The sequence below is a fragment of the Eptesicus fuscus genome, chromosome 15 (genome assembly GCF_027574615.1).
Source record: "Eptesicus fuscus isolate TK198812 chromosome 15, DD_ASM_mEF_20220401, whole genome shotgun sequence".
Classification (NCBI taxonomy): Eukaryota; Metazoa; Chordata; class Mammalia; order Chiroptera; family Vespertilionidae; genus Eptesicus; species Eptesicus fuscus.
In genome coordinates, this window is record NC_072487.1 from 32,853,494 (window position 1) to 32,878,505 (window position 25,012).

The window sequence follows — 25,012 nt, forward strand, 5'->3', positions numbered from 1 at the left end:
GAAAAGCATCAGTCAGGCCGGGATGTTCAGGTAAAGGAAACTGCCAGAGATTTTGTGTATTTTTCTGCCTCTGCCGCCTCTAAGGAAAGTGTTTAGGAAGAATCAAAGTTGTATTGCGGACTGTCCCAAACGTACCAATAGCGTGAAAAGAGGCCAGCAGATAACATGTATTTAAATGAATATTCTACATCTGCTTTCCTGCCCAGTTTGGCTTGTGAAATAGTAAACAAGAAAGCAGAGGCCTTCGATTTTGCTATTGGGCTACTCCTAAGTAGGTCTTCCAATTGGAAAAAAAAAAAATTGCTGCCCCGTTCTGTATCTCCATTGCCCCAGTAACAAATAAAAGCGATACATCTCGTTAACAGGCGCCTCCAATGAATTTTGAAATGCCTATGCAGAAAACACGGTCTGAATTTGTTTTCAAGGATCGCAAATGTATAAACACATTCCCATCGTAATACTGAAAACACATCATTTCTGACACTACCAAATTCGTCTCCGAAGACGAGGAGTCGGAACAAGCACGGTTGCCAGTGCCGTCTCATGATTAAACCACCCCCGGGAACACATTTCCGTTATGTGACTTCCTGTGATGCCCTGAAGGGAACGCTCAGTTCCCAGAGCAAAGGGTTAGTGCAGAGACAGAACACACCCCAGAAATGGGGATTCTGTTCAGTTTGGGCTATAACTTGGTTTCAGATTATAGTGCTTTCAGAACACCACGGGGCAAAAGAAATTGCTAAAAAAAAAAAAAAATTAAGTCTTCATATTTGCTTCATGAAAGAAACTACTTCCATCATTCTGCATGAACATATTAGGAGGCAAGATGATATTAATGGGAAAAATTACATTTTATGGCTAAAGGACAACTTAGGACATATAAATTAGGAGGCATGTAGGTTTCAGGTAGAAAACCATTCTTTCCCAGCTCCAAATAGTCACAGAAACAGCCCAGAGTAATTCAAACAATAGTAGCCCATATTTTTTTAGGAAAAAAACGAAAACAGGGACAGCAGGAAAGCCACAGCTGGGAGAAATGTTCACAGGGAGAAGGCCATGTGGAGAGGTGCTACTCATCTTCGGAGAGACAAAGGCCCAAGAGGAATGAAGCTGCGCTGACAGTAACCAGGGCCGTGGTCGGCAAACTGCGGCTCGCGAGCCACATGCGGCTCTTTGGCTCCTTGATGTGGCTCTTCCACAGAATACCACGGCCTGGGCAAGTCTATTTTGAAGAAGTGGCGTTAGAAGAAGTTTAAGTTTAAAAAATCTGGCTCTCAAAAGAAATTTCAATCGTTGTACTGTTGATATTTGGCTCTGTTGACTAATGAGTTTGCCGACCACTGACCCAGGGCAACAGAAACAAGGATTCCTTCCACACGAGCTGCTGGAGAGAAGAGTTGCAGCAGAAGGAACCCAGGCAAACTTTTAAAGAGATGTAAACTGATTATGAGAGGATAAGTAAGAGCCCCAGGACAGATGGTGTGTGTGTACATGCGCGCGCAGACACACACACACACCAATAGTATGCATACAATTAAAACCCATCACCAAAATATATCTGACTCTAAAAAAAGAAAGAGAGAAATGCCATTTAAAAATCAAATTATACTAGTGAGTATAATCTGGGGAATACTTTACACTCCAGTGCAATGGTGGTCCACGATTTAGCGATAGAAGAATTTCTTTAAACATACCTTTGCAAGAATGTGCTTGTCTTTGATAATGTACTCGTAAGTTGTCAAGAGGACGTTGAATTTGCCACTCCGTAGCTGGGGGACAAGGGAGCGGCGCATGGCAGGGGTGCCCTGAATAGAAAGGGAGAAAAACACACACACATTACCCAGTGGAAGCACATGTGTGCTATTCCTCACTGTTCAGACCTTAATGGAGCCCAGGCCCGTGACTAACGAGTGCACATACGTGCGTTATTATACACAGATGCATTATCCACCAAGAAAGTGCTCGGCGAAATCGCCCAGGTCTGGACACTTTTCAGTCTCTTAGAGAGAGGCTTTCGCACGGAGAACGGCGGGGAAAGAGGGAAAGGGAAATTGCAGTGACCGCGCGGCGGCAGAGAACCCGCTGCTCTGATGAAAGGCCCCTTTTCTCCGGAGCCCGTAGCAGGTGGCCTGAGCACCCAGGTAATTGCTGAACTTTGCGCAGGCACGGGGAGCCCGTCGGCAGCACGGGGGATGCGCGGTATTTGTCATTTGTATTTCTCTCATCAGAAACCTCGCAATATGATAATTAACAATTTTCTTCTGCATTTCACTATCTGAAAGTAATTATGGTTTATTACAGTAATCTTCTTGGGATGATTAACTCTCACTGTTTAGTACATGATGTACATGACAAAACTTTACAACCAAATACAGTGCACAGATGTGCATATGGAGTAAAGAAAATGGGGCCTATTTTTTGCTTTTGCACATTTATATATAAACACAGCATTCCAAACCTTGTAAGAAATTTTCACCACAGAAGGAGCCCATTTGTCAAATTCATATGTCCAGTTAGACAGAGTCCTGTAGAACAAAAAATAAATAGAAGAGAGAAAAAAAAAGACATTTGTATAAAAGTCGGTGGTTAAAAAGATGTTCTTATTTATTTTCAGGCTTCACCTTGAATATCTTGACTACATATTTTTTTAAAGGTGTGAAAATAAGAGATAAGTTAGAAGTAAGCTGCCACAAAGCATGACAAGTATGTTGTGGGCACATAAAAAAAAAATCTCATAAGAAAAAAAATTAAAGAATGCATAATTATAGAGGGGGAAAAAAAAAAAAAAAACCACCCTAAATTTTAATATGGCATTGAAAAATAGCAACTGCCAAAGGGATTTGGTGAGTCTTTAGAAACAGCCACACACGTACAGAGAAAAGTTGAGTCAGGAAAAAAGAAATTACAAAAGCACATGAACATATTAAATACATCTGTCAAGAGGAAGCAGGGGAAGAAATAGTGAATTGCCCCCGCCCCTGTTTTTCATCCCTGAAAGCCTGACCATAACATACAAGTCAGAACATGAAAAATATAGATAAAAAGCAAAACACAGCCGAAGCCGGTTTGGCTCAGTGGATAGAGCGTCGGCCTGCGGACTCAAGGGTCCCAGGTTCGATTCCGGTCAAGGGCATGTACCTTGGTTGCGGGCACATCCCCAGTAGGGGGTGTGCAGGAGGCAGCTGATCGATGTTTCTCTCTCATCGATGTTTCTAACTCTCTATTCCTCTCTGTAAAAAATCAATAAAATATAAAAAAACAAAAACAAAAAACAAAAAAAAAGCAAAACACATATTCAAAATATAGGTAAAATGCAAAGAATGTCTAAATACGATGGATTCAGATCATCCAGATTAAAAAGGTCTGCAAATAGTCCTCCTTTAAACAAATATGGGAGAAACTATTAAAAATAGAATCTTTATTTTTTTCTCAAGGTCCAGGTTTGTATTCGCACAGAGACCTCAGATCTCAGGGATTAAAAATGCAACCAGACACGCACAGCCAGAGACACTCCCCTGGGGGCCAGGGGGCTGCGATCAGGTCTCCCTTCTCTCAGGAGTGTCCCCTGAAGACCTGCAAAGAGCCACTGGGGCGCGAGGCCTGGGCGGGAAATGGCGCGCAGTAGAGACCTGTCCTTGCCAAGAGGCAAAATCACTGAAAATGAATTGCGCATACTGAGGGCAGGATAAGGTAACATTCTGTTACAAATTTGATTTAGAGTCTGCTTTGAAGGATACACGAAAGAAAGACTTCAGAATACACAGTCTTTTGAATATATGTAACCTTTTGGAAATGGAACCAGAAAAAAAAAAAATCAAAGAAATTAAAAAAAAAAAAAAAGGAACCCTCTCTCCCCCTTGGTGAGCCGCTGAAGGAATAAGGCGCACTGTACAGTGAGGAGGCTGGGAGTGGGTCGGGGGTGGGAAATAAAAACCTAAGTCCAGATGCCATGCTCCTGGGCACCCCACCACAGGCTATACTTTCCTGCTTTCGGTGCAAAGGAAGGGCACGCTCCTAACAGGGCACCTGCAGCACACACACAGACAACTGCAGAGCCAAGGCCCGTACTCACGAGAGGGGCACGATGATGAGATAGGGGCCGTTGAGTCTTTTGTGCTCCATCAGGTAAGTGATGAGTGCAATGGTCTGTATGGTCTTCCCCAGCCCCATTTCGTCCGCTAAGATTCCGTTCAAATTGTTATTATACAGGGAGACCATCCATTCCAGGCCCTGGAGCTGAAATGAAGAGTAATTGCTTCAATTATCCAAGATCTGCACAGGTAATTAATACTAATACAACTCAAGTGAGGCTGTGACTTCTTCACTCCGCAGTGCTATACGTGGGATCTCCCACAGCAGGCCAGTGAGGGAGGCACCAGCACAAAAGGAATTTAAGACCTGAGCCCCGTAATCGTCCCCGCTGCTGGGCAGGTGCCGAGTGTTAATCAGATTTAGACACGACGGGCTGGAGCAGAAGGGCAGGGTTTTAAGCAGCTTTGCTGCTCATCCCTACTTAGCATTTCACAGTGCAGGACATTCTAGAATTATTATAAATGCAGGAAACCCAAAGCAAAAGCCATGCCAACCACTCCAGGAACAAAAAGCCAACGCGAGGATTAAGGACAGACAAACCAGAGGGCAGGTTTGGCTCGCAGGTCACAGATCATCAGAAATAGCCTCCTTGGCAAAGGAGCCCCTCCCTCCGGGGTGGGCTGCCCTTGGTGAGGAAGCCAGGTGACCAGGGAGCCAGGGCCGGCTGCTGGGCCGAGGGGGTGGTTCCCGGTGGGGGCACACCTCCGGGGCAGGGCAGCAGATGGAAACTGCTATGTGGCACTCCCCAAGGGCAGCCTACCGAAGCTGACTGCCTACGGACACACTCCGCGTACCCGTAAAGCACAAAAGCTCTGCCCCGAGATGCAGCTTTGCAGCCCGTCAAGTACAAGAAAGGTTGGTGAAAATACAGAATTGTTACCCCTGCCTCTCCCAATACCAATCCCCTTTCCCCCTCATACTACCAATGCTGGGTTTATTTTTTTTAACCTTTTGCACTCGATGTCGAGTGTGACTCGACACGGTTAGCATTAGAATAAAGAATCGAGAAAAAAGCAAGCGAGTGCAAAGGGTTAAAAATATTTTTTTATTGATTTCAGAGAGGAAGCGAGAGGGGGAGAGAGAGAGAAAATGAATCATTGATTGGCTGCCTCCTGCAGGCCCCACACTGGGGATTGAGCCTGCAACCCTGGCAGGGCATGTACCCTGACTGGGAATAGAACTGTGACCTCCTGGTTCATAGGTTGATACTCAACCACTGAGTCACAATGGCCAGGCTGGATTTAAAAGGTAGGATCAATGATAGATAGATAGATAGATAGATAGACAGATAGATAGATATAGATATCAGTATCTATATATATCGATATCTGTATTTATATTAGCTAAAAGCAATTTAGCTTGCTCATTGAGTCATGCTTAGGAAAATGTTAATTTTAATATGTTTTATGTAAGAAAGAAGTAATTTATTTTAAAATGTATTAAATGATTATTCTGTGCAAGGAGCTATGGCAGATGGACCCCGAGGTGTGTCAGATGTATACCTCCTTTCAGAAGCTTTCAAAGGGGAGACAATAAGCCACTCGCCTATGCACACGCACCAAGAAACGGCTGGGGTGCCGATGCCACCCATCCGGGACTGCGTGGGCCAGGCTGTTTCCCAGGGAGAGCCCTGCGCTGGCCTGAACACTTTCAGAGGCCACCTGGGGTCTCTGTGCCACGCAAGACTCCACGCCATCCCAAGGGGTTTCGAAGAACAGCAACACCAAGAAATCGAAGGGAAATGGAGAGAGCCTTTGAGCAAGTGGGCAAAGAGAGAGAGGGGACGTGAGGAAAGGACTGGGAGCCACAGCCGCGGGTTCGGAGGACCTGCGTGCCTGCACCGTGACGCCAAGGCCTCCAGACTCCTAGGAAAGCCAACGAAAGAAAGGCCAGGAACATTGGGACACTGGGAGGTGGTGGGTTCCTTTTTTAAATGGAAATTGGCAAAGGGGCTGAATTTTGCATCTGTGTTAATCCCAGATAAAACAGAAGCAGAAACTGGCAGCAGAAGGGACTAGAAATTCACTAAAATTGTGGGGAATGAACTGTACGTTTCTGGACCGTGATGCTGGCGGGGCCGGGGACTGAACCACAGCTTTCCAGGAAGCAGCGGGAAGGCCTCAGCGATGTGAGGTTACGTAACTATGAATGATGCAGAGACGTGTCCAGGAGCGAGAAGAGAGAAAGCTCACTTGGGGACAGAGTGGTCCTGGGAGGCTCGGAGCTACGACATGAACTGGTCTGAGAGAAAGGGAAAGGATCATCAGGCAGAAGAAATTTCAAGAGACAAGAACCCAGGGGGCGGGGCAAGGCGTCCTGGGACCTCCAGCCGCCCAGGGCAGGGAGGAGGGCACACGGTTCCAGACGGAAGCAGGGAGTGGGTTTGAAAGGACAGTGATGGACGAGGGCTGAGAAAGGTACCAGGTGGCAGCAGAAATCAATGGGCCGTTAACTTACTTATGAATAATCCAAAGAACACATCTCCCAGACACAGACATGTTCAAGTTTATCAGAACACACTATGAATTCATATCTACGTCGGGCAGACCAAGTAAGCTGATATGCACTTGGAACCTTCCTTCACAGGGAAAACGTGACCTCACTGCGGACGGACGGAGCAGTGCTTGTCAGCGTGTGCTCCCGGGCGGGGCTCCCGGTGCCCTCGGCCTGCCCAGGAGCCACAGGCCCAGCGATGTCACAGTAACTTCAGGGCACTGTTTACCTTTTATGTTGTGATACAAAAGCAACAGTGGGTGGGAACTGCGGGCCCTGGAGCAGGGACCAAGGCTGCGCTGCGGAGTCACTGTAGCTTTACCCCAGGCCACGGCAGCAGATGCAGGGCCGCGTTTTAAGTGTGTAGAGGACCCCGAGTCCAAAAGGTGTGAGAACTGTTGGCCTAAAGCATGTGGTTTCTAAGAGGTGCTATATGAAAATAAGGCTGGGGAGTCAGAAACCTGAGAACTAGAAAGTTAGTTATTTTATTGCATAATACCGATGTGCAGTTATGGATCACACATTGCTATTTGTAGAGTCATGGATGTGCTGACGTGCAGCATGGATCATCAGGAGGGTTCCTGTCAGGGTGCCCAGGTGGCTGGATGGCTCAGGAAGGTCCTGGGTTATGCCCATTATCAATAATAAGGACCCCTAGTATCACTCTCATTAGTACCCAAGTTTGAAACAGTAAATGATATGGTAATCCGCGTTACAGCTGGTCGTATCTCTCATATTTATTTGACCACGGGACCAATTTTTCTTTTTCTTGTTGAGGTACATCTCATGCGACCAATGTCCCAAGGAACACACTTTGGGAAACACTGTAAAGTGGGAGGAGAGAGAAGACAGCGGCTGACCTCGTTCCACACACAGGTCACATGAAATGTGTTATATTTACAGCCTCGTTCTCACCAAAGCACGGAGGCTCCCCACTTTACTGAGACTTGAAAAGATAAGAGTGTAAGTGGAGGAGACAGCGACTGCCGGGGGGCTGGACCCACAGCATTGGACCCCGGCCACCAGTGCCATTCCTGAAGAAACACTTCGTTTGCCGCCCAGCTAGGTTCCTGTTCCCGACACGCATCCAATGTGGCTGCGTTTTCCATTCTGTAGCGATCCGTGATGAAACGGTTCCAGATGGCAAGCCAATTCATCCCAAAACCCCAGGAGAGAAAGCAGATATGCCCTGGCAGAGACGGTAAGATGGAAGCGCTCTCCGAGCAGGATTACAGGCAGAATGGAGAGACTGTCAGGACTGTAAGCAGGGGGACCTAGAACGCCTTCTCCTCATCAACCCGCTTAGGCCATCGACACGTGCACGAGACACACTGCAGTGCAAACGAGGTGGGAGCTGGTGACCGGCCAAGGAGACGCGAACCCCAGCGGTTACCTGGTAGTGCTTCAGGGTCCCGTTGATGAGGAGGGCAGACTGCTTCTCCACCCTCTCGGAGATGGCGTGGGCCACGGTGTAGTAGGACTGCGAGCCTCTGGCACTGCACTGCATGCTGTACTCATCATCCACGTCCTGCTTGGCTGTCCTGGGACAGAGACGGTGGAGGATCACGCACAGACATCTGGGTGCATGTGTTTTTATTTCGATCCATTCAAAAAGATGAACGGAAAGCCTAAAATAGCTGCAGTAAGTACGGTTTATTTATCACCTACTATTTAATTGCCTGGCAATTAAAATACATTATCTGTAATTCTCACAAAAACAAAGCGAGGCAGACTTATTTGTCTCATCCCCGTTTTATGCACGTGAAGAACTTCAGGCCCAGAGAGGTGAGTGAATTTGCCTGTCACATAAAATTAGTGGAGTCAGGATCTGAATGCAGGCCGGCGTGACCCCCCAGTGACCAATAGGAACATGAACCGCACCTGCAGATGAACGCTTTGCCTGTAAAGCTGTCTTAGGCTCTTGGGACATGAAGATACACTGAGTGGCCAGATTATTATGATCTCTGGATGCATAATAATCTGGCCACTCAGTGTATATCCTATATAATAAAAGGCTAATATGCAAATTGTCCTCTTGACCAGGAGTTCGACCAGCAGGCAGGTCGGCCAACTGCCCATGTCCCCTCCCCCTAGCCAGGCTGGCCGGACCCCACCCATGCACGAATTCATGCACCGGGCCTCTAATACACACACACACACACACACACACACACACACTGAGTGGCCAAATTATTATGCGTTCAGAGATTATAATAATCTGGCCACTCAGTGTCAATCCTATGCCCAGAACACAGTCCATGGCTTGGAGGGCAGGTGAGAGAAGGCCGAAGTCAACTTAAGAGACAGGAAAGAGGAAGGTTGTCTTCCCTTTTCTAAGCCAGGTTAGGGAGCTCGTATTTTATTCTACAGGCAATGAGGGGGGCAGACTGGTAAAACAGGTTCCTCAGAGAAGCATCCATCAGACCATCAAACCTCAGAGGGAAGGCAGGGGAGGGAGGGGGTAAGGGGGAGAGATCAACCAAAGGACTTGTATGCATGCATATAAGCCTAACCAATGGACACAGACACCAGGGGGGTGAGGGCATGAGTGGGGAGGTGGGGGGGGGCAATGAGGGGATAAGGACACATATGTAATACCTTAATCAATACAGAAAAAAATCGGAAAAATAAATAAAATGAGAAAAAATAAATAAATAAAGTGGAGCCTACAGCTCTGCAATAAAAGGAGGAAAGATTAAAATGTTCATTTTTTTCCTTTTAAATGTCACCACTTTATAATGTTCTATTTTGCCGACTGTTTCATTATAATTTCCTTTTAATATTAGAGCCACGCTAATATTACACAGCAAAGAGCTGTGTAGACCACGGGTGTGGGGGACGACCAGGGTGCGGCAGGGAGCTGGGCACGCAGAGCGGGGAGGAGGACAGGGTTCCGAGGAGAGGGGTGTTTCCTGGCGGGATCTGGTGGCTGACTGGCTTGGCAACAAGGACAGAGGGAATGCTGTCTCTCACTTGGGTTTCTGGGTGAGTGCTGATGCCACTGAGGGAGGAAGGAAGGGCGGAGAAGAAGCCAGCTGGAGGGGCCAGTGTGGTCAGCTCAGTCTGGGGCAGACTGCGGGTGACAGGTGCGGAGCCCAGGAGTGAGCCGGAGCTGGGGGCGGGGATTCGGGAGGGAGAAGAGGTCAGAGCGGGGAGACCGGGAGCCCTGGCGCCCCGTGGCTGGAGCCCAGTGGTGACTTCTGACAGCAGCGATTCAAGCGGAGTGTGGGCACGAAGTCGGCCTCCTGCCTCCAAATTTTCCAAAAGAAAATTCCTAAAGCCTAATTTAGGTCATGAAACACATCTGCAAGGAAGGACACTCGTGAGAGAGACTCACTCAATGATCTGCTTAGCGTCCTTCTCGGAGACTTCTTCACTGTTTGGATCCAGAAGTATTTTCTCTTCCGTTTCCTGCCGACTGGACTCTTCCTCCTCATCCTGGGAAGAAACAAAGATTCCATCCTGACAAGTGAATCTCTATGGTTGGCATTTTCCAAAAAGAGACTACAGAGCGCTCAACTTCACAAATGAAGTAAATAAAGTGAAGGGAGGAAGTAGATCTAACACCTCCCTCTACCGGGCAATACACCCCATTCCAATGCTGTTTAAATCATTCAGCGAGAGAAGGAAGGCGACCCTCAGAGGAGCCCCTAGCACCTCTGCCCCTAAGAACAAAACTGTAAAAATCATCCAGAGAGAGGGACAGGTTTCACTGCGTGGTTACCTAAGAGTCCTGTACCCACGTCCCACTAACTTAGCCACATTCTACATCCGTCTCTCTGCGGCCCGGCTCTAGACATGTTCGCCTTGTCCTGCTCCTCAGACTGTCCTCTCAGATAGGCCAGCGGGTTTTGATGGCCCCGGGCGTTTGCAGTACGGGCTGGGGCTTGTAATCACGTGGCTTTCTGTGGTACTTCACACCGTGCATTTCTGAATATTTTGATGAAAACTGTCCAGAACTCGCCAAAGGATTCATCCTCGCCCCACCTCGCCATTGTGCACTGTGTTCCGCTGTGCTGTTTGAAAGCTTCACTAAATATTCACTGAGCCCACCACTAACCACTGGTGTGGGAGACGAACTCTTTCCCGATAATCCAATAGAATTTCCTTTAAAAGTGGATTTAAAGAGAACGATGCTTTTCCATAATTCTCGAGTAAAATAAAAAAAAGGGGACACAATATTAGTTCTGAAAATCAGACCTATGATGACGGATGATTGAGAGCAGGGGGTAAGCAGGAATCAGCACCACTCCTCATTTTCCAGGCGAGAAGTGAAGTGCTGAGAGGGGACAGGACCTGCCACGAGTGGGTGGCAGGCCCCAGATGACGAGTTCCCCCTATTCCTGGCTATCGGGGCTGCCTGCAGCTGGCAGTCTGGGCTGGCGTGCGTGGGCTAAAGGGTCCACTTTATCTCGTCTCTGTCCCTCCCTGGCTCTCTGAATGAGAAGGCTCTTCCAACGGATCATTTATGGGCCCAGGTATCCAAGTCAACAAGAAACATTTTTAAAACTGATTTTATAAGCTTCAACTATACCAGAGAAAGAATAGCCTACGGAAAAAAAAAATAGCATGGCTCTAAAATACTTGCTTTTTAATAGCATGCTTTTGTAAAAATATAACTTTTATTTTTCCTCTTTGCAAAGTGTCCACAGTAGATTAATTTAGAAAACCTAGGTCCACACAATAGAAGGAAATAACAATTGTCTTAAAACCCTAGTGAGCATCTGTGGCATCTGTGCCATGGCCACTCCGAACCAGGATTCCTCGACACGGGCAAAAATCACATTCAGGGACCAAACATTAACAACAGAGATGAAGGAGATAGAAATATTTAAAAAATCTATTTGTAATTATTAAGCATTTCATAATCGATCTAAAAATTCCTTTCTTATTTTATAATCCTATGAAAAGCATACAAGATTACTATTTTAGGTTCTGGATATGCTGAGTATTCCTTCCAAGAGACTGAAAAATGTGCTTCTCTTTTTGGTAACAAGTATATCCAAGGACTTCAAACAAGAATCACATTTAAAGGGAAATCAAGAGGATCAATACAGTCATTAAATCAAGCCCAAGTTGCCCTTTTCGTCTAAGTTCCCGGACTTTCCATTTCAAATAGATGCTAAGGCCCGAAGAACTTCAGAAATGTTGAGGCAGCGAACCCTCAGAGTGAGCCACTTGGAGGCATGGGAGTGACTTTCCCAAAGTGATCCATCTTCAGTTCTCTCCAAAACACGGTTCTGCCCCTTCTGATTTAATGACGGCTTCTCTTTCTTGGTTCCAAATGAATTTAGAATTCACCAAGTCTCCCATTGGTCAGGAGCCCCCAAGAGGTCACTGCACGGCGAGGCATGCCCCACCAAAGCTTTGGCCAGCCCTCAACCCCAGTCATTACCCAAGGCCAACGCTGAAAGCAGGAATACAGAAGGACACAGGTACTTCCCTCAAACTTTTCAAACCAATGAACTCAGACGCACATACGTACCTCCTCCTCGTAATCAGAATCACTCTCTTCGCTGTCGGACCTGGGGGCAACTTCGTAACTACAGGGGAAGGAGACAGGGCTTAGTTCTGTGAATTATAAGACAAAATATGCACGCATGACTTAACTAGCATGTTCAGTGTGTATGTGACAAACGCAGGTACCACCTTTAACCACTTCAGCACAGGTTGTGTTGCTTTAGGTCCAAGGTGTTACAAGGACCACAAAAATTGAAAAAGCCAAAGAACGCCAATAATTCCGCTTTAACGCTCACCCAGGATTCATTTCCAACCAGGCGTCCAGCTGACTTGCTTTGGGTGCTTCTGGTCCAAACAGGACCTTGCCGGTTTCTGTGTGAGTTACTTTGACAGGAAGGTCACTCATCTGACTGCTCTCGTCTATCGGCTAGAAAGGAGAGAAAAAACCAAAAACACGTCACCACTTGGTGTTCTCCTAGTTCTGCGTGGGGCATCTCTCAGCCTTCTGGCTGCCAGCATCTGAAACCTTGTTTTGTGATTGGAAATGTCACCAGCACAAGACCTCAGCTCCCCCAAATGGATGCACTCACCATGGCTCTGAATTGGGAGCTAGAAGTTCAAGGTAGTAGGGCCCAACAGGCACACTGGCGGGAGGGCAGACCCCAGAGGCGGCAGAACCAGGATGGCGGTCCTGGCTGAGCCAAGCTCCTGCCTGCTCCCGCGTCGGCCACGTCCTCACTGACCATTGAATGTACAATACCAGGTGTAGCTTCCAGCCCGGCTCTCCAGGATTCCTGGAGATCTGATGAATTACCCAATATCCTGTTAATACATTCCCTTGTTACTCAAATCAGGCAGAGCTGACTTTTGTCATTTGCAACGGAGAACCTCAACCCCCAAAGAATAACACCTCCCCTCAGATAATGACTATGGCAAACTTATGGTTTCAGAGAGAATGGGAAAAGAAAAAAAGTACGTAACTTGTTATCATCTCATTACTGGCCGGTTTGGCTTAGCAGAACCAGTGTCCTTGATCCAAAACCAAACCACCAGGTAACCAGACCAACCATTGGTACCTGGGCGTGTGATAGAGCCGGAAGCTCCGCTCATCTGAAATCTGCAGAATAGACCAAGACTGAGCGGAAGTTCATTATCAGACTCTCAATGAAAAATGGCTTGCTCCAAAAATTAAGCGAATAAGTGTTACTGCAGAGGCTGTGCTTAACCTCCTTCAGAGAATCCACTGTTGTGTGAGGCCTGAGGATGGAGTGATCCTCCCCGAGGGACTGCTACGGATGGGAGGGGATTGTGCTTCCCGGAGAGGCCCCAGGCAAGGTGTCTGTTTGGAAACGCCTGACCTGTGGGTCTTTCCAGTTTCCCATCTCCGTAAGAGTTACAAAGCCCAAGGTTTAGACTATTCATTCATTCCAAACATTTTCTTATAAATTACTCGTATTTGGAATTAAATAAAAATGACAGGAAAAATAGTATACTCTAGGTTACTGTCTAAATCTAATAGAAAACGAACCTCTTCTCTTTCCCCCTCAAAGTGCTGTCAGAATAAGACACAATACATCAGCAATTATCCACAAACATAACCTTTGAGAAAAGGAAAGGCTCGCCCTAGACTATCACTGTTTCTCTTCCTTTACGTGTGCTGAGGCCGTGGTCGTGAGCACCATTACTTTATATGCCAAGATGCCACTTCTTCCTCATTAATGTAAAAGGTCACCGGTATGCTCACACGATCAAGAAGGAAATCTACCATTTACTATCATCTCCCATGGAAAAATCGTTCTCCGGGATCTTAGGCTGTTACAACACAACTTATCCCATTGCTTCTGATGTCATGCTTCAAAGAAAACTGGGGTTCCCCACGGGCTGGAATGACAACTTTGGCAGAAGCACTGAATGAGTGGCACGTTAGTGTAACAGGAAACTTATTTCAAAACAACCCGAGCAAGATGTCCACTTCGCCAACTGCAGCAGAAAGAGCACGCATGTGCTGAGATTGAAAGAAGAAGAAGAAAAAAAGGTGTATGTCACAGGCCCTAGATCAGTAGGTAATTTCCCCAAGAGGTAGTAAGAGATAAAGGGCCCTCACTGTAACATGTTAAATCTCTCCCCAGTGCTTGTTAATCACAGACGGATGTGAGGCCAGCTTAGGTCAGGCTGGGCTTTTACAAATGAGAGTGTTTCTAAGTGCTCTAATATATAGTATTCTTCCCCCTTAACAGCCCACGGAGAGTTTCTCACACATCAGACATTTATCCCGTCCTTTCTTTCCTAGTGATGGATTACCGTGGGTAAGCAACATTTACTGTTCAAGGGGTTTCTACATAGACGGGTGGTTTCAACCTTTCTTCTGCATCCAGGCTGTTCACATTCACAATACAGCTCACGTGCAGTGATTCTAGAACAGGAAGAGGCAACCCTCCACCCACCCCAGACCTCCGAGCAGGTTTATCTGAATCTGCGAGAGGAGGAGGTGGCTTGAAGCAAGCTTCCTCCGCACCCTGCTCCGGGAGTATGCCTCCTCGTGTGAATCACTGGCAGGGAACTTGGGAGTTTTCAGAGGGGAAAAAAAATCCAATAAATGAATAACTGTATTCTCATGATTCAGGAGACTATTGGAAATACTAGAAAGTTTAGGAATATGCTGATGAACTGACAAATAGAAGCTACATTGTAAGCCTACAGAAGATGTCAAAAAATTAGTTAACAAGCCCAGCCGGCGTGGCTCAGTGGTTGAGCATCGACCTATGAACCAGGAGGTGATGGTTTGATTTCCGGTCAGGACACATGCCCGGCTTGCAGGCTCGATCCCCAGTGTGGGGCCTGCAGGAGGCAGCCGATCAATGATTTGCTTTCATCATTGATGCTTCTATCTCTCTATCTCTCTGAAATCAATAAAAAATATACTTTAAAAAAAAATAAGTTAACCAAATATGTAAATTATTTGGCTTACAGAGTTTTATAATTTCAAATTAGTAATGAACTAAGGAAACTGGGTCACAGTTTATGCTTCTATATCATTTACTGGGCAAATGTAATTATAGAATCACTTAAGATTTTACACATTTTGTGTATTCCAAAACATATGCTTTTATGTGCACAGAAAATTCTCAAAGGGTACACAAGGAACTTAACATCAGTTGATGGGTAGTCTGAGAAGGAAGTACCGTATTTTCTGGCGTATAATACGACTTTTTAACCCAGGAAAATCTTCTATATGCCCAGTCGTCTTATACGCCGGAAAATATGGTATATTACTTTTCAGTGTATCCCTTTTATACTATGCTAATAGACTACTCTTCTTTACTTAAAGATGAATAGCTGAATAAAAATAAAATTAGTATACACAGACAGTGATATGTATGGTAAGGCATGGCAGGGACTCACTGAGCAGAACACAGTAGAAATGGATGCAAAGTCCCTTACCTCTCCATCTGGTCCCAGGGCAGACTCTCCTCCCTCTGCATTCTCTTCGGCCTTCTGTAAAACGACAATGTGTCACATGTTATGGGGCAGCCCAGAGGATGGGAACAGGGAGGGCTTCACAGTAACTCTGGGGTATGTAACAGCACTGCATTACTACTCACCCTCACCGAGCGAAACTTAATATTCATGCCTTTGATTTTTAATTTATTTAAATTTATCTTTATTGCTCAAAGTATGACAGATGTCCCCTTTGTGGTGTGTGTGTGTGTGTGTGTGTGTGTGTGTGTGTGTGTTCCCATTGATCCCCTCCACCCTATACCTACAGCTCCCAAGCCTTCACCACACTACTATCTGTGTCCATGGGGTGATGCCTTTTATTTTTACTTGTTTTCACTGTCTAAGACAAAGTGTGTATTTTATTAGCAACTTGCAGAGTGTTCTTTTTTTTTTTTTTTTTTTTCTATGTTTTTGTTTTATTTTGAATTAGACACAAATACTCGTAAGCTAAAATCAGCACAGGTTCAAATCTTAGGCCCACTATGTGCTTTTTTTTTTTTTTTTTTTTTTTTTTTTTAAATTTCTTTATTGATTAAGGTGTCACATATTTGTCCTCATCCCCCCATTCCCATCCCACCCCTCTCCCCACGCATGCCCCAATCCCCTGTTGAACTTAACCGTTGGATAGGCTTATATGCATGCATACAGGTCCTTTGGTTGAACTCTCCCCCTCCCCCCCACCCTCCCCCTACCCTCCCCTATCCTCCCTCTGAGGCCCGATAGTCCGATCGATGCCTCCTTGCTTCTGGTTCTGTTCTTGTTCCTCAGTCTATGTTGTTCATCATTTCCCCTAGATGAGCGAGATCATATGTCACTAGATATATACTAATAAGAACTGAATGTGAGACGAGCAATAATAGTTATGCTGACAGGCAAATGAATCAATCTGTAGCGAGCTTCCCCCTGGACCAACAGTTCTTTTGAGACCCAATTTCAATGTCCAGTAGTTCCTTATGTGTACATGTCAGCACTGACCCCTCAGCTCTGGATGGTGGACAAATGGTGGTAATGGAGGTCCGACTCCCTCTGGTTTGGTCTCGGCCGAACCCAGGGGCACGGCGTCACCCAGACTAAGGGGCACGTGGCCTCACCCCTACCCAAGGGGCACGTGGTCTCTCCCGGGCCTGGGACCCAGCCTCACCCGGATGGATCCAGGGGCGCACAGCCTCACCCGGACCCAGGATCTGGCTTCACCCGTACCCAGGGACGCTTGGCCTCTCCCAGACCCAGGGCCACTTGGGCTCACCCGGGCCTAGGTGCACGAGGCCTCACCCGGATCCAGGGACACATGGTCTCACCCGGACCCAGGGACGCTTGGCCTCTCCCAGACCCAGGGCCACTTGGGCTCACCCGGGCCTAGGTGCACGAGGCCTCATCCGGATCCAGGGACACATGGTCGCACCCGGACCCAGGGACGCTTGGCCTCTCCCAGACCCAGGGCCACTTGGGCTCACCCGGGCCTAGGTGCACGAGGCCTCACCCGGATCCAGGGACACATGCTCTCACCCGGACCGAGGGACGCTTGGCCTCTTCCAGACCCAGGGCCACTTGGGCTCACCCGGGCCTAGGTGCACGAGGCCTCATCCGGATCCAGGGACACATGGTCTCACCCGGACCCAGGGACGCTTGGCCTCTCCCAGACCCAGGGCCACTTGGGCTCACCCGGGCCTAGGTGCACGAGGCCTCACCCGGATCCAGGGACACATGGTCTCACCCGGACCCAGGGATGCTTGGCCTCTCCCAGACCCAGGGCCACTTGGGCTCACCCGGGCCTAGGTGCACGAGGCCTCACCCGGATCCAGGGACACATGGTCTCACCCGGACCCAGGGATGCTTGGCCTCTCCCAGACCCAGAGCCACTTGGGCTCACCCGGGCCTAGGTGCACGCGGCCTCACCCGGATCCAGGGACACATGGTCTCACCCGGACCCAGGGATGCTTGGCCTCTCCCAGACCCAGGGCCACTTGGGCTCACCCGGGCCTAGGTGCACGAGGCCTCACCTGGATCCAGGGACACATGGTCTCACCCGGACCGAGGGACGCTTGGCCTCTTCCAGAACCAGGGCCACTTGGGCTCACCCGGGCCTAGGTGCACGAGGCCTCATCCGGATCCAGGGACACATGGTCGCACCCGGACCCAGGGACGCTTGGCCTCTCCCAGACCCAGGGCCACTTGGGCTCACCCGGGCCTAGGTGCACGAGGCCTCACCCGGATCCAGGGACACATGGTCTCACCCGGACCCAGGGATGCTTGGCCTCTCCCAGACCCAGGGCCACTTGGGCTCACCCGGGCCTAGGTGCACGAGGCCTCACCCGGATCCAGGGACACATGGTCTCACCCGGACCCAGGGATGCTTGGCCTCTCCCAGACCCAGGGCCACTTGGGCTCACCCGGGCCTAGGTGCACGAGGCCTCACCCGGATCCAGGGACACATGGTCTCACCCGGACCCAGGGACGCTTGGCCTCTCCCAGACCCAGGGCCACTTGGGCTCACCCGGGCCTAGGTGCACGAGGCCTCACCCGGATCCAGGGACACATGGTCGCACCCGGACCCAGGGACGCTTGGCCTCTCCCAGACCCAGGGCCACTTGGGCTCACCCGGGCCTAGGTGCACGAGGCCTCATCCGGCTCCAGGGACACATGGTCTCACCCGGACCCAGGGACGCTTGGCCTCTCCCAGACCCAGGGCCACTTGGGCTCACCCGGGCCTAGGTGCACGAGGCCTCACCCGGATCCAGGGACACATGGTCGCACCCGGACCCAGGGACGCTTGGCCTCTCCCAGACCCAGGGCCACTTGGGCTCACCCGGGCCTAGGTGCACGAGGCCTCATCCGGCTCCAGGGACACATGGTCGCACCCGGACCCAGGGACGCTTGGCCTCTCCCAGACCCAGGGCCACTTGGGCTCACCCGGGCCTAGGTGCACGAGGCCTCATCCGGATCCAGGGACACATGGTCTCACCCGGACCCAGGGACGCTTGGCCTCTCCCAGACCCAGGGCCACTTGGGCTCACCCGGGCCTAGGTGCACGAGGCCTCATCCGGCTCCAGGGACACATGGTCTCACCCGGACCCAGGGACGCTTGGCCTCTCCCAGACCCAGGGCCACTTGGGCTCACCTGGGTCTAGGTGCATGAGGCCTCATCCGGCTCCAGGGACACATGGTCGCACCCGGACCCAGGGACGCTTGGCCTCTCCCAGACCCAGGGCCACTTGGGCTCACCCGGGTCTAGGTGCACGCGGCCTCACCCGGATCCAGGGACACATGGTCTCACCCGGACCCAGGGACGCTTGGCCTCTCAGACCCCGGGGCACGTGACCTCACCCATGCCTAGGTGCACGAGGTCTCACCCGGATCCAGGGACACACGGTCTCACCCGGACCCAGGGACGCCTGGCCTCCCCCAGACCCAGGGGCACGTGGCCTCACCCGGGCCTAGGCGCACGAGGCCTCACCCGGATCCAGGGACACACGGTCTCACCCGGACCCAGGGACGCCTGGCCTCCCCCAGACCCAGGGGCACGTGGCCTCACCCGGGCCTAGGCGCACGAGGCCTCACCCGGATCCAGGGACACACGGTCTCACCCGGACCCAGGGACGCCTGGCCTCCCCCAGACCCAGGGGCACGCGGCCCCACCCGGGCCTAGGTGCACGAGGCCCCACCCGGATCCAGGGACACATGGTCTCGCCCGGACCTAGGGGTGCGTGGCCTCTCTCGGACCCAGGGGCACGTGGCCTCACCTGGACCTAGGTGCACGAAGCCACCCGGACCCAGGGGCGCGTTATCTCTCTCAGACCCCTGGTCGCGTGGTCTCACCCGGATCCAGGGGCTCACGGCCTCACCCGTACTCGGGACCCAGCCTTACCCGGATCCAGGGGCCCTCGGCCTCACCCGGACCCAGGGTTCAGATTCACCCGGACCCAGGGGCACATGGCCTCACCCGAACCCGGAATCCAGCTTCACCTGGACCCAGGGGCACGTGGCCTCACCCAAACCCAGGGGCGTGAGGCCTCACCTAGACCCAGAGGCGTATGACCACATCTGAGCCCAGAGGCTCGCAGGCTCGCCTGGACTCGGGTCTCAGTGGGGTTTCGTCTTCTTGATCCAAATTCCTGTTGGTCAATTCCCTCTCAGCAATTCCTTCGGTCATTTTCTCAGAGCTCCAGGGCGGCTGCCGCAGAACTCGTTGGGCGGCGGGCTCGGCAAGGCTCTGGTGTGCCCGGTGCCCGGCGGTGGGCTGGTCTGGTGTCGCTGCGTCGGCCCTTGGGTCTGCAACGGTGGCCAGTCGCTGAGCGTGCGCACCTGGCCACTTCGGGGCATTGAGATTCTTGAAGGACTCGGAGGTCAGCAAGCACGGAGTCTCCCACCCCATGTCTCCCAGGGGCTCGTCTGTCCGTGCTCGGCAGCGAGTGGAGCCGTCCCCTCAGCCGGAGACCGCCGGGGGAACTGCGCCGAGCATGTTCCTGGCCACCATTGTGTCGCCTGAGCCATAGTTCTTAAAGTGTGGACTTTGGGTCACCGGCATCAGCATCATCCTGCGTACCCCTCTCTTTTATTCTAGTTGTAGAGCATCTGCTCAGCCAGCCCCCCGGTCTTTCTGGCTGGTGTCTGCTCTGCTCTCCCGTCGTAGTCTCAATATTGTTGTGGTAGGCATCAATCAGGCTGCCGCCCTATGTCTCCATCTTGGTCCTCCTTTGTACAGTTAAGTCTTGATTGTTGTTGGTGTCACTGGGAGGAATTGTCCTCCACGCCAATTGGCCGTGAGGACCCTCTTTGTCCATATAGGAAGAGTTGCTGTGCAGGAGACATGTTTGTGGGCCGGGTCTTGATGCAGCAATGCCTTGGCACTCACTGAGTCTGCCTCTAGAATGCCTCCCTTATGCAAGTGATTGAAATCTGGTGTCATCTCCCACCAACCACTAGATGCCCTCGTTTCTGGGTCTCCAATGCAGTGTGGGTCAGCCACTACCTGAGGCACTCAGCAGGAAAAAGCTTCTGCTCAGCTTGGCTGGGGCGGAGCTACAGGGTGGAGCCTACAACCTTGGCTTCCTGTCAGCCCCGCCCTATGAGGCTCCTGTGTCTGTGTCCCTCTGTATTCCTTGCAAACACCTCTGAGAGAAATGCGCCCTGGAGTTTCGCCCACTGCCAAACAGTCCAGTCCCTCCCCTAATGAATCTGGACTCCCAGATTCTCGCCTGGAACTGGGTTTCAGTGCAGTTGGAACTGGGTCTCAGCGCAGTCTGGCGTCCCTGTCTCCTTCCCAGCAGGGCCACCCAGTGGCGCAGGCAAAAGTCCGTTCTCTGCGCACCTTCCAGTGCGCGCGTCTGGAGCCGCCGCTTCTCTGTGCCTCCGCCACCACAGCCCAAATTCATTCCCCCAGCGTGCGCCTGGCTTCCCAGGGTTTCGCCCGGAACTGGGGTTCAGTGCAGTCGGAACTGGGGTTCAGCACGGTCCTGAGCTTATGTCTCCTTCCCACTAGGGCAGTTCAGTGGCGCAGGCAACAGTCCGTCCTTTGCGCCCCTTCCCGTGCGCGCCTCTGGAGCTCTGCCTTCCCCCGCTCCTCTGTGCCTGCGCCCCACAGCCCAGATTCATTCCCCCAGCCTGCGCCTGGCTTCCCAGGGTTTCGCCCGGAACTGGCGCTCAGTGCAGTCCGAGCCGGCGCTTAGCGCACTCCGGAGCCTTTATCTCCTTCCTGCCAGTGAACGCCGGCCAGGCCGTCAGCCGCCCCTTCCTCTCCGGCTCCATCCTCCCCGCAGGCGCGCGTGCTCGTGTCTCCGCCAGTTTCTCCATACCTCAGGCTTTTACGGCTCCCCCGATTGTCCCCGTGGCCTTCTCCTTCCCCCCAGCTGTGGGCATTTCAGTCCGCCAGCTCTCCTGTGGTTCTGGACGATGTCCGTTCTGACCTCTAGTTGTGCCTTTGAAATTGTTGTGCCCGGCTGCAGGTTAGGTGTTTCACCTATGCCGCCATCTTGGTTTCTCCCCCAGAGTGTTCTTGAAAGCCAGGTGTGATTCAAGGCCAGCACACTAGAGATTTGTGGATTGTGTCTTCTAGGATCCAAAGAGCTTAAGGCATTGGCAGTGCTGAGAGCGAGAGCGAAAAAGGGAGCGAGAAAGGGAGAGAGGCCAGAGGCTGCAATGTTCTCAGGTCTGGCACTGGGAAGACACACCCTGATGCAGACAGCAAAACTTTCCTATTCCTTTAGCGCGTGTTCTGAAAATGTCCATTGAGAATAAACTCTGAATCACTCTTGAGTCATAAAAATACAAAATGATATAAAATTCTGTGAGTTCTCCAAATGTTTTTCATTCTACATAATGGGCTTTCATAATAGAAAGTATTTACACAGTGGGTACAGGGGAAAATTCGAAGCAGGTACTGTGATCTCATGAAAAATTCTGTCATCCACCGTTTCTTAACTATTCCAGTATCTTAGTCCATTAGCCTCTAAGAGCCTCAGAGACAGCCTACATGGAAAGCGAAGATAATGCCACATTTTGTACATTCCCAAGAGAGTCTCATCTGTAATATACACAAACTAGTCTAAAATGTCTTCCATATGTAACGACTTCTTTAACAAGTGAAATCCTGCACATCACCTTTATAGAATACTTATTTTAAAGTTATTGCTGGAAAGCTATACTACTTCAGGGTAGTATAATGAGAAGAAAAAAAAAAACTTCGGTCATTTGCTTTATCAAGACATTTAAGAAAATAAACTTTCCTCCCCTGGACCCTTTAGTTAATTAAAAATATATATTGATACAGAATCAATATTAACTACATTTTGTTTACTTAAGGCATTGATTATATAATACATATTTGCTTTCCATGTAAATAACTCAATTGTCTCTTGACAAAACAGCTTTTATAGAAAATATTTAATGTCCAAAATTCAGCCTTTTGGCATACTGAAGAAATGCAATTTCCATACATGTTTGAAAATGTTTGAAGTTCTCTTATAACTTTCTTGGATGTAGGTGCGTATGCTAAAGCACAAGGCACCAAAGACAGAAAACAAAACGCTGCCCTTTGGTTATGATTTCCCAAGAATTTAAGTTTCTATTCACGCCACCCCAAAGGGAAAATGTTTACAAGCTCAAAGAAATGATCAGTATGTAAAAGTGCCAGGCCCTGTGTCTAGGCTGGGAGTACAGAGAGAACAAGAGCAGAACAGAAGCCATCCCTACCACCAACCCTCGGAGCTTTCACTTCTGGAGTTCTCGGGCACAGTATTCAGGCCACTGCTTTCATTAGTGGGAGAAAGTCAATTAATCCCACCATTCTTTCCATACAAATCAGAAATGAGCTACCAATTTGGCCAACAAAGGAAATCAAATGCGATAATGAATAAGCCAATTTCCAATAGCTAGCTAGTGGAACTGGATCACCATTTCAATGAATAGCACCTTAAAAAGCTTGAAGGACCATAAATAATAAAATCAAAACTACTCCGAAGGATACTTTTCTATGAATATGCTGGAGATCAGTAAGGGTGTTATCTCAAAACTGCTTCATAATCAGACCCTTCCATTACTTAAAATCCTCTAAATTGACTTCAAAAATAATTCCACTAGGTATCAAATTTGAGAAGCAATGTAATACTACATGTAAGAAACTTGGTTCTGGAATTAGACGACCTGCACTTGAATCCCAGCTGTGTCACTTAGTGCAAGAGACTTTCACTGTGTGACCTTGAGCAAACCTTGCGTGTCTTGGCCCCCATCCCCCCCTTTTTTTAAAAAAAATATGGGCAGTAACAGTCCCTGTTACCATGTAGGACTGGATCACTATTTCAATACATACAATTCAATGTCACATATAACACATACTGTGAGCATTAATCTCTAAATGTATGAGATTCAACAGTAGTCAGAGGGCTATTCTCATATGTCTACCTAAGACTGCTACAGCACTGTCTGAAAACTGCTTCATAAGATTACAGGATTAGGGGTTTCGGTCTGCTTTGTTCACTTATGTATGCCCACACCTACCAGAGTACCTGCATTTAAAGGGCACTGAATAAATATTTGGTGAATGAATGAATGAATGAATGAATGCAAGCAACAAGAACAATGCATATGATCAGTGAGCTATTATTATCACTGTAATTAGGTGCCAATATATTTGCAAGTCAAAAGGGTTAAGAACACAGACACAATTCCTCATTGAACTGGCGCTCTATGAGACTTCTCTTTGCATGCCCTGTATTTTCACCCAATTCCGCTACGTTGTTATATGAGTGGGAGCCAGGTGGCAGTCTACTCTATGGCAAGAGATGTCAAGTTCTCCCGTCATGCTTTGGATTCTTTCAGTATGAAGGTTTCTGGTTGGTGTGCTTTCATAAATCCATGTTCTCACATCAAACTGGTATTTTATTCCCTCTACCCCTCAAGAAAAAAACACACAACACTTCCCGTTTTGGGGTTCAAGGTGAACTCCAAACAGACTGTGCTATCGTTTGAGCTAACTTTGGACAGTCTCTATGCACCCGGTGAAATGGCTGCTAGTGCCTGAGGGATTTTCACATACAGTAATCTGGATCATGTGACTGCAAACACATTCTATCAGTATCACTGACCTGAGCTTACTTCCACTGATTAAAAACAAAACACTGGCGTTCATCCGTTAATTAGGACTAAGGGAACTTTGCACTACCTTCTTCCTACCTGCGAAAAATTTGGAACTAATTATGCTCATGGAGGTAGAAAGAAGTGTAATTAACCTAGTCCTGAGAGGGGATATAAGACAAATTACTCTTAACTAGAAGACAATTTGGGTTCCTAATTCCAAAGGCCAATGTCAATTCATTCCTTCCATCTAGAAATGTTCAGGAACAAAGCTATGTGCATGGCTACGCATCTTCCTTGCAGAAGCTACATAAAATAATCAGCGATGGGGCCAAGGAGGGAAAGAAATTCCTTCTTTAAACATGAAAATCCTGTTTAGGTTGAACTTAAGAAAATAGACTGCAATGGGGCACTTCATTTAGATTACCACAACACAGGCCACAAACAGCCTCATTTTGGAAACAAACAGTTTTATACCAAATAATTTACAATCTATATCACAAAGTGAATTTCTTTTAGCCCCAGAAGGTGTTGTTATAATATGCTGAAACAACATTCAAATGTGCTGGCCTCTTAAAGACTCATTCTGTTTCAGTGGAAACCTAAGCTTTCAGAAATTCGCAGGGTTATTTTTATTATTGTCACTTAAGTGGACCACTGAGCATTCAGATAGGGGATCAGGCAATAATAAAATACCCAAGAATATCAAATTAGCAGGCAATTGCACATTGCTTTGGTTGTACCTTGCAGAGAAAACCAATTCTAACATTTTGACTCAAATAACTGGTCGATCCAGTTAAGCAGGACTTGGATCCAAACTTCTGCTTTCACCCATTCCGACACTGAACTAATCAAATCTAATCACCGTGGCACTGTGTTCACCTATCTTTACAACAGTCGC

The 25,012-nt window shown here is 49.0% G+C and overlaps 1 protein-coding gene across 3 annotated transcripts in view; it reads right to left on the reverse strand.

Moving 5' to 3' along the window:
• Positions 1-25,012, reverse strand: part of SMARCA2 (SWI/SNF related, matrix associated, actin dependent regulator of chromatin, subfamily a, member 2) — a 182,252-nt gene that overhangs the window by 98,146 nt on the left and 59,094 nt on the right. For all 3 annotated transcript variants that reach the window (XM_054727542.1, XM_054727540.1, XM_054727541.1), the window contains exons 10-17: positions 15,487-15,540; positions 12,342-12,472; positions 12,071-12,128; positions 9,923-10,023; positions 7,979-8,126; positions 4,073-4,236; positions 2,459-2,525; positions 1,695-1,805 (exon numbers count right to left, since the gene is read on the reverse strand). In XM_054727542.1, coding sequence (XP_054583517.1) covers positions 1,695-1,805; positions 2,459-2,525; positions 4,073-4,236; positions 7,979-8,126; positions 9,923-10,023; positions 12,071-12,128; positions 12,342-12,472; positions 15,487-15,540 — 834 coding nt within the window. The remainder of the gene's footprint in view (positions 1-1,694; positions 1,806-2,458; positions 2,526-4,072; positions 4,237-7,978; positions 8,127-9,922; positions 10,024-12,070; positions 12,129-12,341; positions 12,473-15,486; positions 15,541-25,012) is intronic.